The following is a 15,615-nucleotide window of genomic DNA, read 5'->3' as shown; positions in this document are numbered from 1 at the left end:
TAGTTGTGTTCTCCAAGTTCCAAGGGTTTTCCATCCTTTGTGTTTAATGGAAGTAGTAGTTGTTCTTTTGCCTTTCTCCTCTTAGTATTTTTTTCTTTGACATTGTTTCAAAGCAGCTACAATAAAAATGCACTGCTATAGCCCAACTTAGTTGCCAGTGTGAGTCGCTTCACAAGTGGCACTTCACTGTCTCTTTTTAATCGAGTCCTTCACCTGCTGTGAGCCTGTCTGTGAAAGAGGAATGAATAATGCATTTTAGATTTGCTTCACTCTAATACAGGTATGAACATATTTCAGTGCATAAAAAGAGGGGCTTTGATCTTGGCAGCAGTGAATTTTAAATGTTTATCACTGTTCATTTTTCATGATTTCTGAATAGCCAAAGCACACATATCCATATTCATGGCTGCACAGTTCTGTTTCCTTGACTGACCATAGTTTATGTATCCTTCTTTATGAAGGAATTTTTGTATTCCATGTCTCAGAAACTCACCCTTCCTCTTTCTTTTCTTTTTTAAAAATCTTTTTTGTGCAGATATTCTATTGCCCACAGCAAGTATTTAAAGACATTTTTCAGCATCAATGATCACAATGGAACAATTAGTATAACTGAACCTCTGGACCGAGAGAAACAGATTTGGCACAACCTAACTGTTACTGCCATAGAATCAAGTGAGTAGGAGATTTAAGATACCTATCCCAAATGTGCATTATGCAGGAACATCTGCAGGAAAGGGGAAAGGATGTCAAAGAGTCAAGATGGCAGCTCTGGTGCTGAAATCCAAGCTCGCCTTGCTATGAGGGATGTGAAAAAGGAATAGAACTTGGCCTATGCATTTACCACCATCAACTTGACTAATTTAACTACCCTGCAGATGTCTCTGATACCAATATCTTTTTGTAACAATTATTTTCCAAAGGTCCATCATTTGCAGTTGAGAATTTTTGTTTCTTTGTTGCTTGTTTCATAAGGTAACATTAAGAAAGGGATACATTTGTTGGAGTTAAATCTAACATTTTATTTCCTTTAACCAAATTTTTTAAAAACAACAACAACAACAACAACAACAACAACCTTATGACTACAACTGAGCCCAGAATTTATGTTGCCAAGTGGGAAATTGTTAAGTGAGGTTTGCCCCATTTTATGACTTTTATTGCCACATTTGTTAAGTGAATCACTGAAGTTGTTAAATTAGTAACATGGTCGTTAAGTGAATCTGGCTTCTCCATTGACTTTGCTTGTCAGAAGGTCACAAAAGATGATCACATAACCCCAGGACACTGCAACTGTCATAAATATGGACCAATTGCCAAGCATCTGAATTTTGATCACGTGACTATGGGGATGCTGCAAGGGTTGTAAGTGTGGAAAACAATCATAAGTAACTTTTTTCAGTTCCATTGTAACTTTGAATGGTCACTAAATGAATTGCTGAAAGTTGACAACTATCTGTGTAATGGAAATAATTAACATTTTGAGGTACACTGCAGGATATAAAATTGTCCTCTTGATACAGGAGCTTATATAGACTATGGTTAATTTCACAGGCTTTTTTATTAGAGGTATGAAATTACCCAGCATTTAACTGAACTCCAGTCAGAATATTAGTTTTGAAACTGAGGGCACATTCAGTTAGACTTCTATATAGCCCCATCCCTTTTGATATTCTGAAAGGTCCATAAGACCTGGTTATGTGACCAAGGCTGGGCCTCCTATGAACTAGAAGTATATTTAGGTAGAGTCTTTGTCGAGGGAGGTATTTTTATACCCTTTAATTATGGGTTGCATTTTTTTAAGGATATCTATAATTTTTTATAATAGTTTAAAAATAATTTTCTGTTTTTATTTTCTATTGTTATGCACTGTCTAGAGTCTCCTTGGGTGGCTATGTAAATTTGATTAACAAATAAATACACTTGGAATATAGGCATCGCCTATACCAGTGTTTCTCAACCTTGACAATTTTAAGGCATGTGGACTTCAACTCCCAGAATTCCACAGCCAGCATTGCTGGCTGTGGAATTCTGGGAGTTGAAGTCCACATGCCTTAAAATTGTCAAGGTTGAGAAACACTGGCCTATACTGTATACAGTTCTCCTGTTGGTGTTATCTTAAATTCCAATGCAAGTTGCTGGTTGCCTAATCTATGCATTTGTTTGCCCTTGAGATGTTACTTCCTTCTAATTTTTTTTTAAATACTTAGAATTAGAACTAAACATTCTCTGTTAAAATTTTAGTTCCTCATAATAAAAAGGTAAATGCAAATCATAAAAGGACAGTTTTACCTATCTTCAGATTGGTTCTTGAAAAGGACAAGCTGTATGGTTTTCCATTAAAAGGATAATACAGACAAACACTTCAGCCAAATAAAAGAAATCATTTCCATTATTTTTTTTCAGAATTCCAACTGAATGAATAAAGCATTTTAAGTGTACTAAAATAGTTAATTTTATATGCACAATGTCAAGCCATTATGTGATTATTTTCATTCATATTCTTAGATTTTTTGCTTTAATTATAAAATATTCTTAATAATTATAAAAAGACAAGACTATCTAACTATAATTCTACTAATTGTTTATTTAAATAAGCACTTACACCTTGCTATGCTGATGAATGTTCCAGAGAAATAAACAATTAAGATAATCAAAAAACTATTTTTTTTAAAAAAATGGAAAATAAGACAAAAGTAATCCCAAAGGCGCTTTTTTTCAAATGGCAACTAGACTTTGTTTTTGGCTTGAAGATGTTTCACTTCTCATTCAAGAAGCTTCTTCAGTTAGACTTCAAATATCAAAATCAGTCTGATCAAAGAATGACCTAAAATTTATTCAGAGGTTCTAGTTTAGAATTGTGGTATTTTCAGATCATATTAAAAAAATTGGAGAGGAAAGGGGAATAATGGAAGGAAATATAGATGCATAGTACATATCCAGGAGAGAATAGGGGAGTTGCTTGTTAACTTATTTTAAAAAATGGCAGCTAAATCCAGAACTAAGGGCAGAAATGATATGTAGATCTACACCTGATGATATTTCAGAATGATAAGCATTTGGGCTAGGAGATTATAATCTCATTCACTACAACTACTCAGTCGATATCTACCTCTTTTACAAAAGTACTATAAACTGGAAATAAACCAAACAACAAAATTAAAGAGAGAGAAAAAAAGAAAACTTTTTTTTAAAAAAATAATAATAATTCAAATTGGGATTTTCAACTTCCAGCCATAAAACTTTTTGCCTTTTTATCCACTTCCTCCTGGTCTTAGAGTTTAGGGGAATACAATAATTTTGAAGAGTTAGATGCTTAAACTCTTACCTAAATTATCTTTTCAAGTAAGATTAACTGAATAACCTATTCGAGTTATATTATTTGAATTATCTATTCAAAATTCCAAATAGTTTATACATCCCGAAAACAAAGTTACAAATACATTGGATCTCCTCGATTTTATTTGAATGCATAATTTTCCCTAAATAAATGCCCTGATTCTTATAGGTATTAACTGAGTTGCTTAATCATCTGGGAAATGAATTTTTTGGAGTGAAAAAGATAATTACTATAAATGTACCACACTTTGTCTTTATGTACATATTGTAAATTAACTTTATAATTAGATTTATTGTAAATCAACTTTAACTGAAAAAGAAAGAATTTTTTTTTAAAAAAATGAGAATGTAAAACATAATTTTTATGGGATGAGGAGGTGAGGGGAGATATAAACATATATTCAAATATTAAATGTTTATTACATTTGAAAATTACATTTCAGACCTCTTTATTGCAGAGCTTTACCAATAAATGGTGAATTAATTTTAGTAATCCTATATTCCAGTTCTTTAAAATAAGCCAGATTAATTGCATATTAGTTGCCTTACCAACCAGTGACAGAACTAATAGTTTTAAAATAGTTCAACATCAGAAATACTGTAACAAATACCCTAAAATATTTTGTTTGAAACAATATCATATTTACTACACAATCCTTCTCATTTATCGCAGCAAAAGATTTCAGAGAATTAAGTTACCTGATTGCATAATTTCACATTAACTTCCATTTTATGCTACATAAATACTCAAAAGAAATTATTTATTCAAAGGACAATTTTCTGATTTTATATGCATGTATAGCACATTGGGACAATGGACAATTCTCACAGACAAGTGTTGAAATTATTTCCAGAAACTCTTTCAACTTTCTTTTTAGTGAATAATCAATCTTTTACTTTACTATTTATTTATTCGTTCACTAGTAGAAAGGTAAGGTAGAGGGTAACAGCTCCAATTTTTGAATATTTTCTTGCATAGGCCTTAGCTCCACTGATTTCAGTTGAGTATATATCAGAGCAAATTGTACCATATTGTGCTTTAATTCACTTAAGCAATTAAAGAAATAGTGTGGCTTTATACATTTGTCTAGCTTTCAGCTCACAAATCATCTTGATAATTAAGCTAATTTAAATATAGGGCAATTCACTGTTATATATTGCTTCTCTGAATGCCTTAAGCAAAGACCCATCTGTGCAAAATGATTTGAGTTGAACATATATTCACTCAATTATTTACAAAACTTCCTTCCTTCCTTCCTTCCTTCCTTCCTTCCTTCCTTCCTTCCTTCCTTCCTTCCTTCCTTCCTTCCTTCCTTCCTTCCTTCCTTCTTTCTTTCCTTCCTTCCTTCCTTCCTTCCTTCCTTTTGTTTTTGAAGTCATAAAGGAATGTAAGCTATATTATAGCAATAATCAAACACAGAATGTGCCTGAATTAATATTTGTGGTGTTCAGGATTGTACTCAATCATTTTTTAATCATTTCTTATATTATCATTACTGAAGATTCTTTATAACATGATATATAAAAAATAATATGCAAAACACTTTGTTTTTATTGTGATTATTTTAGTGTGTTATATATCATATATTAATGTGAAATATAGTCTTGTATCTAATACTTTTTATTAAAAACTAAACTGAATATCACAATGTTCCTTAGAAAGGATTTTTGAAGATACACACAGAGAGAGAACTTTTAACATTAGAAAAAAAGCTATTGACTTTTCATTCTGTTGTGCTTTTTTATTTTTGTTTTTTTCTGATTTAGTAAACCCAAAACAAATGTCAGAAGTAAATGTTTATATTAAAGTTCTTGATGCAAATGAATATGCACCAGAATTTGCAGAATACTATGAGACGTATGTGTGTGAGAATTCAAGAGCTGGGCAGGTAAGACTATCATTATTTCATAAATAGTATTAAAATTCTCCTAAGATCTACTAGTGTTTCTTTCTTCTGCTTGTAGGAAATCTTGCAAGACTTTTTTGTTCATACATGCATCTGGAGTAAATTCTTTCAGCTGTCACTATTGACTTATCTAGTTATACAGTGTTTCTCAACCTTGACAATTTTAAGGCATGTGGACTTCAACTCCCAGAATTCCACAGCCAGCAATGCTGGGAGTTGAAGTCCACATGCCTTAAAATTGTCAAGGTTGAGAAACACTGAGTTATAACATTATTCTTTTTTTCTTTTACATCAGAAATGCAAAGAGAGGCTTCGTCCTGACCTCAGGTTTCTTGTATCTTTGTAGCCATATATTGTTCTGTTTGTTTTCCCAAAATGGATGTATGCTAGGATTAAAAATGAAGTATTACCTACCAAAAAAAGGTGATTTTTATCCTCTACTTGGCTTTCCTTTACCTCTCTCTATGCGTTATCCTTCACTGTTGTAAAGTGGGCATAGATATGAAAATAAAATAGTATTGAGAAGCTGCAATCCTCATCTCCAAGAGATTATCTGATCTCCATTGTCCTTTATCTCCAATTTAGGGTTACTGGATCATTCCCTGCCATTTTAATGTCAGCCACTTGCAATGCTGGCTTAGCTGTTCATATAAATTGTAGTCTCTTTGGGCACTTCCAAGTGCCAAGTTCTGCTTATGGAAAAAATAATCCTCCCACCAATTAATGATGGGACTGTCATAAAGAGCAAATGTATCTGCAGAATAATCATTTCATTTTAGTTTTCATTTCCTGGTCAAAACTGAGCACTGATTGGCTAAGGCATCTATCCTCACCTGTGGGTCATAATTTGATTGGTTCTTCATCCTATGCAAGACTAATAAACCTGTAGAGTAGAGATGCTCTTAGAATCTTAATAATTTTAAGAATCAAAATCATTCCCTCCTCTACTTGAAATATTAAATTATATTACCTACGTAATAGAAATCCTCACTGTTTGATGTAATTTGCCTTCAGCAAAGCTTTATTTATGTGTATCTGCATCTTCAGTTGATAAAGTCATAGCATTATATGATTAAGAATAATGATTTCCATGTTTTTTTTTAACATGGTTTATCTGGGAGGGCTGATAGTATCAAAACAAGAATGTGTCTTATCATACCATCCAACAAATTATATGGTAATGCAACTGCACCATGATGTTTGACATGTGAATCTTCATCATGATTAGCATGATATGACACACATGTTGATCCCTACACTGTGCATTTCTAATAAGCAGGCATTGCCATTGTCTAATTGAAGCATGCTGACTAAGAGAAGATTTTCTCACAGTTAAGAAGCCATTAACTGTATGCATAGTTTAGCAGCTGAGTAACAATATCATTTGTTTTGTGTGAATAGATCAACCTCCCCACAAGTCCATAATTTTAATTTTAACCATACATTCCTATATAGATCTTCAAGATAGAATGGGACAATAAGGATATATGTGGTTATTTTATTGTTGTATAACCTCCAGAGTTGTATTTTTACAAGTTGGGCAGCCATATAAATCTTTAAATAAATAAATTACTATATAAACTGACATCAGGGATACAGCCCAAAAGGATAAGATGGTTGCTATAGCAGTTTGAGCTATCACCTCTTTTCTATGTACATATTATCCTGATGCATGTGCAACAACCTTCAGTTGTTCTGATAAAAAGGGGCGTTGTCTTACCTGAACGCCTTTTCTCAGCATGATGATGGAGAATCCACGGATGGGTTGTCTTAATCTATCTGCTCCAAATAGACTAAGTCTGAAATTGGTAACGTCCCTCTGTGCTAAGTGCACCCCAGTTTTAGACTAAGGCGATACCCAGACTTTAATCCGACGCGTCTGAACAAATGGGAACCAGGCCAACTGACCTAATGGGAGGGAGTGGATTCTCCATCATCATGCTGAGAAAAGGCGTTCAGGTAAGACAACGCCCCTTTCTCCAGCATGATTGGATGGAGAACCCACGGATGGGACATACCAAAGCCCTGTGTCCCTAGGGTGGGGAACTAGATTGGGCCTGGGACCCATCCAATGTTAATGCATGTTCTAGAAACTTGCGACCAAATGAAGCCGTAGAAGATGCATATATATCCATCCTGTAGTGACGGACAAGGGAGGAGACGATGCCCATGTAGCTGCCCTGCAAACCTCCTCTATGGATGCCTGGGTGGACTAGGTTGCTGTAGTGGGCATGCCCCGGGTGGAATGGGCCGTGATATGCCTGGGAGCTTGTAGTGACTGAGTCTGGTATGCCAGAGAATACAAGCTCTAATCCACCTGCCTATAGTGGGTGGTGAAACCTTCTGTCCTAATGACGAAGGGGGAAATGAAACAAGCAGAGCCTCAGTCTTGCGGAAGGAAGAGGTTCTCTGTATATAACAATATAAGGCCCTGCGCACATCTAATTTGTTCCACTGAAGCTCTATGTCATTAGATGGGTTCGGACAGAAGTCCGGCAAAACTATGTCCTGGGATCTATGATAAAAGGAGTTAACCTTGGGCCAAAGGAGGGACTAACCTGAGGGTCACCCTGTCCCTATGGAAAATACACAGGTCCTTCCTCCTGACAGGGCAGTCAGCTCAGAGATCCTTCTGGCTGAAGCTACAGCAATCAGAAATGCCACCTTCATTGATAATTGTTTGAGCAAACAAGTGTCAATGGGCTCAAATGGTGGTGAGACAAGAGCCTGTAGAACCTGATGAAGGTCCCAGGAGAGGTATCTATGTATGGTTGGTGGTCTGGCATTGTTAGCTCCTTTTAGGAAGGAGTGTATCATAGAGTGCTGTGTTAAGGATTCATTGCCACAGAAATTAACCGTGGCGAGTGCTGCTACCTGCCTACGGATGGTGCTTGTGGAAAGCCCCTTTGTCCAGCCCTTCCATCAGGAACTCCAAGATGACAGGCCCTGAAGCCTGCAAGGGGTCAATCTTGTGAGCTAAACACCAATTACAGAAGCTTTTCCATGTGGCATCGTCTATTCTATTCGTCGAGGGTCGCCTGGATTGCTGGATCATGGCTATGACCCTTGACGAATATGGGTCTAGACCTAAGGCCTGCCTCTCAAGTGCCAGACGGTTAACTGGAGCCATTGAGGGTCCGGATGACATCGCTTCCCTTGAATGAGGGAGATCCGATTGGCTGGAATCCTCCATGGAGGGGATGCGGAGAGGTTCATCAGGTCGGCGAACCAAGATCGTCTCGGCCAATGCGGGGCGAACAGGAGGACCCCTGCTTGCTCGCGAAGAATCTTCCTGATCATGGCAGGTAGAAGGGGTAGGGGAGGAAAGGCATAGAGAAGTTCCCTGGGCCAGGGAACTGCGGAGTGCATCTGTTCCCTCCGCTGATGAAGACGGGAACCTGGAAAGGAATCTGGGAAGCTGTGAGTTTGCTGGGGAGGCAAAAAGGTCTAAGGTTGGGGAACCAAACCTGTCACGCTCTCTCTGGAGATCTTCGGATCCCGCTGGCATTCGGAATGGTCCACGGTGGCTCTGCTCAGTGAGTTCGCCTGCTGGTTGGCCACTCCGGATATGTGCTCCGCCCTGATGGAGGCAAGATTCAGTTCCGCCCAAGACCCCAGCAATCTGGCCTCCTGCTTGGGAGGCCTGGGCCTTGTTCCCCCCTGTGTGTTGACATGGGCCTTGGCTGTGATGTTGTCGGTTAAGACCAGGACGTGCTGTCCCTGTACTAAGCTGCTGAATCTCTTTAAGGCCATGTGTATGGCTCTTAGTTTCAGCCAGTTTGTATTGTTCTTTAGGTCCTGCCTGGACCACTGATCTTGGGCCCAGAGTGTGTGGAAGTGTGCCCCCCACTCAAATAGACTTGCGTCTGTGGTGATGTGGGTCCTGTCTGGTTCTTTGAATTCTGCTCCCCGTGACAGTGCCAGAGAGTCCCACTAACGAAGGGAGTTCGACACCGACCGTGGAACTCGGACCTTCTGGTGAGATGTGCTGGTATGAAGTTTCTGAAATGGAAGGAGAAACCACTGTAATTCTCTGGCATGGAGACGTGCCCATGGCCCAATTTGCACGCAGGACACCATCTTCCCTAGTAGTTGTGAAAGGGAGGCCAATGTGACTACTCTGTCCCTTCGGATCCAACGTACAAGGGTCTGAATAGAGTTCTGTCGGTCCTGAGATAGGTAGACCGTACAGTTGTCTGTGTCTATAACTGTGCCCCAATGCAGGAGCCGAGTTGTTGGTATGGTATGACTTTTCTGGAAATTAATCGAAAAACCGTGCTCCTGAAAACCCCTGATGGCTAGGGCGAAGTCTGCCTGAGCGCTTTGTAATGATGATGACTGAATTAGAATGTCATCTAAATAGCATTGGACTCTGATGGGAAATTGTCTAAGGTGGGCTGCGATCACTGCCAGTACCTTTGTAAATACTCTCGGTGCAGAAGAGAGGCCAAATGGAAGGATTCTGTACTGGCAGTGGCGTCGGGCATAACTGAATCCGAGGAATTTGCGGTGTCCTGGAAAATGGGATGTGCAATATGCCTCAGTCAGTTCTATTGATGTAAGAAGTCACCTTGCCTGACACTGCCCAGGATTGATTGAAGTGCTTGCACCTGAAATTTCTTATACCTCAAGTAAGGTTTAGACCTTTTAAGACCAAGATTGCCCTCCAACCCCCTGAAGTTTTGGAAATGACAAAAAGGTTTGATTAAAACCTTCGTCCTTCTTGGTCTTGTGGTGCTGGTTCAATTGCTTGTATTTGCAATAAATGAGCTATTGCTTCTGACCTGAGTTCAGCTCTGGTCCTGTTCATTGAAATAGGACAAAAGCGGAATTGTCAGGTGGATGGGAACAAAATTCCAGTCTTAGACCTTGTGTAATGGTGTGTAACACCCATGCGTCCGCAGTAGTGGCCGCCCAAATGCTGGAATAGAGGGCCAGCCGGCCTCCTATGGAAGGTGAGGCTGCAGGATCACTTGCCTCTCTTAAAGGAACGGCTCCCTGCACCTCGAAAGGACCGCTTGGACTGGAACTGTGATCTGCCTCTGTATGCTGAACGATCTTGCTGTCGTTCCTATCTCTGAAAGGAGGGGCGAGAAGCCTGGGCCCAGTCCCAGGATGGGGCTGGCCGAAGGGCTGTCTTCTGTAGTTACTCTGCGACATGCTGTGTCCCCAGCATCTGTCTCCTTTCTTTGGTGTGTTAACCAAGGTCTTACGTTTGTCCTTACCTTCGGTTAGGTATGGCTCTAACGCCTTACCAAAGAGATATCCACCTGTGTAAGGTTTAGAGGCCAGACGCCACTTGGCCTTCGTGTCTGCTCGTCAATTTCTGAGCAAAAGCAGCCCGCATGCTGAGATGTCCGACGCGATGGACCAGGCAGTGTATCTGGCTGTGTGCAAGGAGGCATCTGCTAGGTACTGGGACCTGGCCACCAACTTACCCCGATTCTGGTGAGCTCTGAGCTGGTCCGGAGGGATCATGTCCTGGAGCTCCCGTAACCACAGGACCGAAGCCCTGGCAAAGAAGGCCATGGATATTGCCGCCCTTGTTGCCCAGGCTGATGCCTGGTGGGACCTGCGTAGGGCGGACTCAATCTTTTTGTCTTCTGCCCCGAATGCCTCATTTATGTCCCAGGGATGTTAGAATTGGGAAACAATGAGCTCAAAGGCTCATCAATCTCGGGAATCTCCGAAAGGGAGATCAGAGAAGGGGCCACATTAAACAATGTTCTCTCTGCCGCACCAGGGTTTAAGGGATCATAGGTTCTCCCATTGTTTTTGAACTATACTTAGAAGGGTGGGAGGAGAGCAGAGAATATGATTCTGTGAGACAGAGGGGTCAGTGTATATGGCATGGGGACCCTGGGATGTTGAGGTGGGGTCTCCTGTCCTTGGGCGAGGTTTGCAGTAGTGCAGGCCTTGAGTAGCAGGGGATTGAAGAAGGAATGGTCAAAGAGACCGACAGGAGGGTGGGTTCGGATGGGGCAATGCCCTCGTCCTCAGACAAAATCAGGCCAGATTGTTCAGCTCCTTTAGATCCCAAATCTGATGCGGAATCATCCATCCACTCCGGAGATTGTGAATGTTGTGTGGCCTGGGGGGGTGGCTGTGGGGTGTTGGAGGCCATAAATTGAACCACAGCCTGGGCTATCATGGACTGGGGGGGGTTCAGGTTCAGGGCCTGGTTCTCAGGAGGGCGAAGCCCTGCTGCAGTAGGGGTGAATGTGACCTGGGCCCTGAGGTGTCCTGGCCAGTTATACCCCTCCCTCACTGTTAGGTTTGAATCTGACTGGGGAATTCCCCTGGGGGGAGACCAGGCCCCTGGGGCTGAGGCACTATGTGAAGAAAGGGGCTCAAAGGTAGACTTTCCCATCGTGCCTGTCAGATCTGGGGAGGCCGCCCTCAGTCTTTGGCACTCTTCCTCCCTCTGTGGCTCCCTGCTTGGCTGGGCTCGCTTGATGGTGATCTTTCCACTTGCCTGTGTTTGGTGTCTCCTCTTGGCCGGCTCGCTGTCTTTCTCTGCCATGATGAGTTGCTCTGGTCTCAACCTTGGCAAAACGCCCCCCCTCGGCACTGTACTTCACCAAGGGAGTCTACAGAGATAATTCAGCCCAAGAGGGGGGAGGGCGGGGAATTAATGGGCACCCCGATCACTCTGGATCGATCAGGCCCTCCCCAGTTGAAACTGCTCTCTCGAAGAGCCTGCCACCGATGATCGAATACTGCCTTCAGGAGAAAGCTCCAGGCAGTCTGGGCCTCAGCCACACACAAAATGGCCACCGAGGGCTTCAGCCACACACAAAAATTGGCCGCCGATGATCTCAGCCACACACAAAATGGCCACCGAGGGCTTCAGTCACATACAAAATGGCCACCGAGGGCTTCAGCCACACACAAAATGGCCACCGATGACTCCAGCCACACACAAAATGGCCGCCGAGGGCTTCAGCCACACACAAAATGGCCACCGATGACTCCAGCCACACACAAAATGGCCACCGAGGGCTTCAGCCACATACAAAATGGCCACCGAGGGCTTCAGCCACACACAAAATGGCCACCGGGAGGCAATTCAAAATGGCGGCCGTCAAATTCGCGCCCCGAAAAAACGGCCATTGGAAGAAGGCCTTGAGGCCTGGGGCCTAAGCTGCAACGAGCCCTCATTCCAAGGAATCTCCTGGGCTCCTAGTGCAGCGGATGGCAGGTAATTAGGCCAGCTGGGAGACTCTGAGGCAGTCCGAGGCCTGATAGGCCCTGCAGGCTCCGAAAATTGGGCCAACGCCCAAAACTCCCACCTGCTGCTTGGGGCGGTCTGCTGGGGCCGAGGGACCTAGGAAGGCTCCCTCCAGGCCTGACGAGCCTCGTCGTCGCTTGCGGAGCCCCCCAGACAATTGGTAAACTTACCTTTGCTTCTGGGGCCTTCGGCCGTCAGCATGTGGAATCTGCGGCCTCCGACGATCAGCTGGCAGCAGGGAGTTCGTCAGAGTAGCGTTTGGCAAAAAATGGAGCCTCTGAAGCAGAGGAACAGCCCCTGATAGGAGATCTAAGCTCCCCTGGAAATTTAATTTTGGGCTTGAATTCCTTAAGGCTGAGAGGATGATGGTCCTTGAAATTTTTTCTTTGTATATAATCAATTCTAATAATAAATAAATAGCCTGAGCTAAGGAAATAAATGGAAAAAAACAGTCTTCTGCTCCAGGAGCGAAGAAAAAACGCGTCTTAGAGCAAAGAGACTAAGTCTAAAACTGGGGTGCACTTAGCACAGAGGGGCGTTACCAATTTCAGACTTAGTCTAATTGGAGCAGATAGATTAAGACAACCCATCCGTGGGTTCTCCATCCAATCATGCTGGAGAACTGCCTTTTACTTTTTACTGCTATTCTATTGCATGAATTGTTGAAGAATAGTCAAAGGGAGAAAACAACTATGCATTTCCTTCCTACAATATTCTTGTCCCATGTTAAATGTCAAAGGAGAAGATAGGAGAGTAGTATTTCAATTCTGTTTTTATAACTTGGTCATTCTCCTGGAAGACACAGAACTCTAGTGCAGTGTTTCTCAACATTAGCAAGTTTTAAATGTGTGGACTTCAACTCCCAAAATTCCTCAACCACCCATCTTAATGTTCCCAAGATTCAGAAACATTGTTCTAGTGCAGTGGTTCTCAACCTGTGGGTCGGGACCCCATTTGGGGTCGAACGACCATTTCACGGGGGTCGCCAAACAACGCAGTCCGCCATTTTTTTCCCCTTTTCCTTAGCTGTGCTACTCCCTTTTATTCTATTGGCTTTTGAAAGCCAATAGAATAGACGCTCTTGAATAGAGTCTAATTCTATTGGCTTTCAAAAGCCAATAGGAATTGTCCAGGCTCTCTCTGCCCTGCTGAGCCTGCCAAAAGTCCCATTCTGCAAACGGTGCTGCACCAGTTGAGTAGTCCTCGACTTACGACCGGTTGAGTAGTCTTCGACTTACGACCGGTTGGGGCTCGCGGCATTAAAAAGGTTGAGAACCACTGTTCTAGTGCATCAAAAAAATAATCATATACATCATTTGTGGGAAAGCAGAATCTATGGGGGCGGGGGGGGAGTCACAGAACAGATTGTCAATTACATTGCATGTGATGCTTGAAGGACTGAGCCAGATATCACAATACGAGTATCACATCTTGATATGGAATAGCTGCAGATAACCTTTAGTATCAAAATTCACTTGGGATTAAAAGAATTTTGAAGACATACTAAATTGATTAATGATAGCTCTGCATTTGAAGGCATAAATCTTTTGCTGTCAGTGACCAAACACTAGCCAATTTAATTAAACTTTGCAATTTGCCCTTGATTTTTTCCCCTTGTTTCTAAAAGAAGTGTTAATACACTTCTGTTAAAGGAGATGGAAAGATGTCCTTTGGAACATGAAGCACCAAGCAGTCTCACTTCTTATTCCTTTGCTTAATATCAGACCTGAAATACTAGGGCAGGTAGGTCACCCCGTCTACAGAAAGGCTTCAGTTTGGAGATAAATTCTATTGCCTTCAAAAATGCTTCCTTCCCAACAAGTATGCCAGAATGGCAGCAATTTATCAAACAATACAAAAGGGACCAAATTGATCTAAGGTATTACAAAGGAAAGAATTGGACTCTGTTAGAATTATGATGACCTGGTACTATACAGGAAAAAAGGATTGGAAAGTTCTGCTTCAAATCTTTCAGTAGGAAAATAATGTGAAAAGCAAATGCTTGAAAATGCTTTCCTGTTAGCTATTATAGATAAGACTAAGCAGGAAGAAGTACTTTTTGTCTTTGCTAGAACTGTTTTTTTTTTTTAAGGGGGAAAGGGCATATTGCAATTTTTGTTTTGTATTAATATTGCTTCCACTTTTGTTCCTGTTCATATAGAATTAGGATATACAGATGACTATAAAACTAGCCCATCTTAGTTTTACATTGTTATTTATTTCCAGTAGATTGCTTAAAAATGAAAAATTACAAAATGTATTTTATACTGGACATATATATTTACCCAATATATATTATTTTGTACATATTTTTGTACAAAAATCATATTTACCCATAATTTGTGCATTTTCTACAGAAATGGGAAAACTGTTTTGCCAAATCACTTTGAAAACATTCTGGTGGCTAATGTTATGCCTTGAAAATATGACTTTTGTTTGTTCAATCGCAAGAACCAGATCCAACTGAACACAAATCATTGAATTTATCTTTCCATATTTGTACATATTTAATTTGAGGATCATCTGTGGATTGAATTTAATATGGCAATTTACTCAATTTAATGTATTGTAAAGTGGGTGAAAGTGTGCACTTTCAATAGAAATGGTAAAAAACACTTATTTATCTAGCACTTAACATAATTCAGCAAGTATAATAAAAATGAAGCCTGTTGACTTGATATAAGCTCCCTTTCAAAAACTATCCTAAATATTATAAACAATAACAATTTAAGTCAACTATTTTAATATATATAATGGAGGAGTTTTCTGAATAAATGAAAACCATGTTAAAAGTTCACTTTATTGTCATCTCCCCCACATATATAAATAGTTTTTCTCCCCTGAATTACTGAGGGAAGAACATATAAGAAAAAAATGCAAGAATGCAAGAAAAATGAATTGAATAAACACAATATTAAAATGCATAGAAGTCTATTGAAGAACTATCAGAACAATATTTGGAATATATATAGAATTCTCTAGAACTGGAGCATATCAAACTTTCATAATCAAATACTATTACAGAAAGCACCCTATTCATGTACTACAGTAAGCTTCACTTCATGTTCACTGAAGAACATCATCAATCTCATCTGCCCAAAGGACACTGTCTGAATCAAGTTGTTTTTCTTACCCCAATAC

At 40.6% G+C, this 15,615-nt stretch overlaps 1 protein-coding gene across 2 annotated transcripts in view; it reads left to right on the top strand.

The window, feature by feature from the left end:
- Nucleotides 1–15,615, top strand: part of LOC120307459 (cadherin-19-like) — an 83,001-nt gene that overhangs the window by 50,944 nt on the left and 16,442 nt on the right. For both annotated transcript variants that reach the window (XM_039342277.1, XM_039342276.1), the window contains exons 8-9: nucleotides 536–672; nucleotides 5,104–5,225. In XM_039342277.1, coding sequence (XP_039198211.1) covers nucleotides 536–672; nucleotides 5,104–5,225 — 259 coding nt within the window. The remainder of the gene's footprint in view (nucleotides 1–535; nucleotides 673–5,103; nucleotides 5,226–15,615) is intronic.

The sequence above is a fragment of the Crotalus tigris genome, unplaced genomic scaffold (assembly GCF_016545835.1).
Source record: "Crotalus tigris isolate CLP2741 ecotype Arizona unplaced genomic scaffold, ASM1654583v1 scf7180000017783.2778290, whole genome shotgun sequence".
NCBI lineage: Eukaryota > Metazoa > Chordata > Lepidosauria > Squamata > Viperidae > Crotalus > Crotalus tigris.
This window is presented reverse-complemented; position numbering and strand designations above follow the sequence as displayed.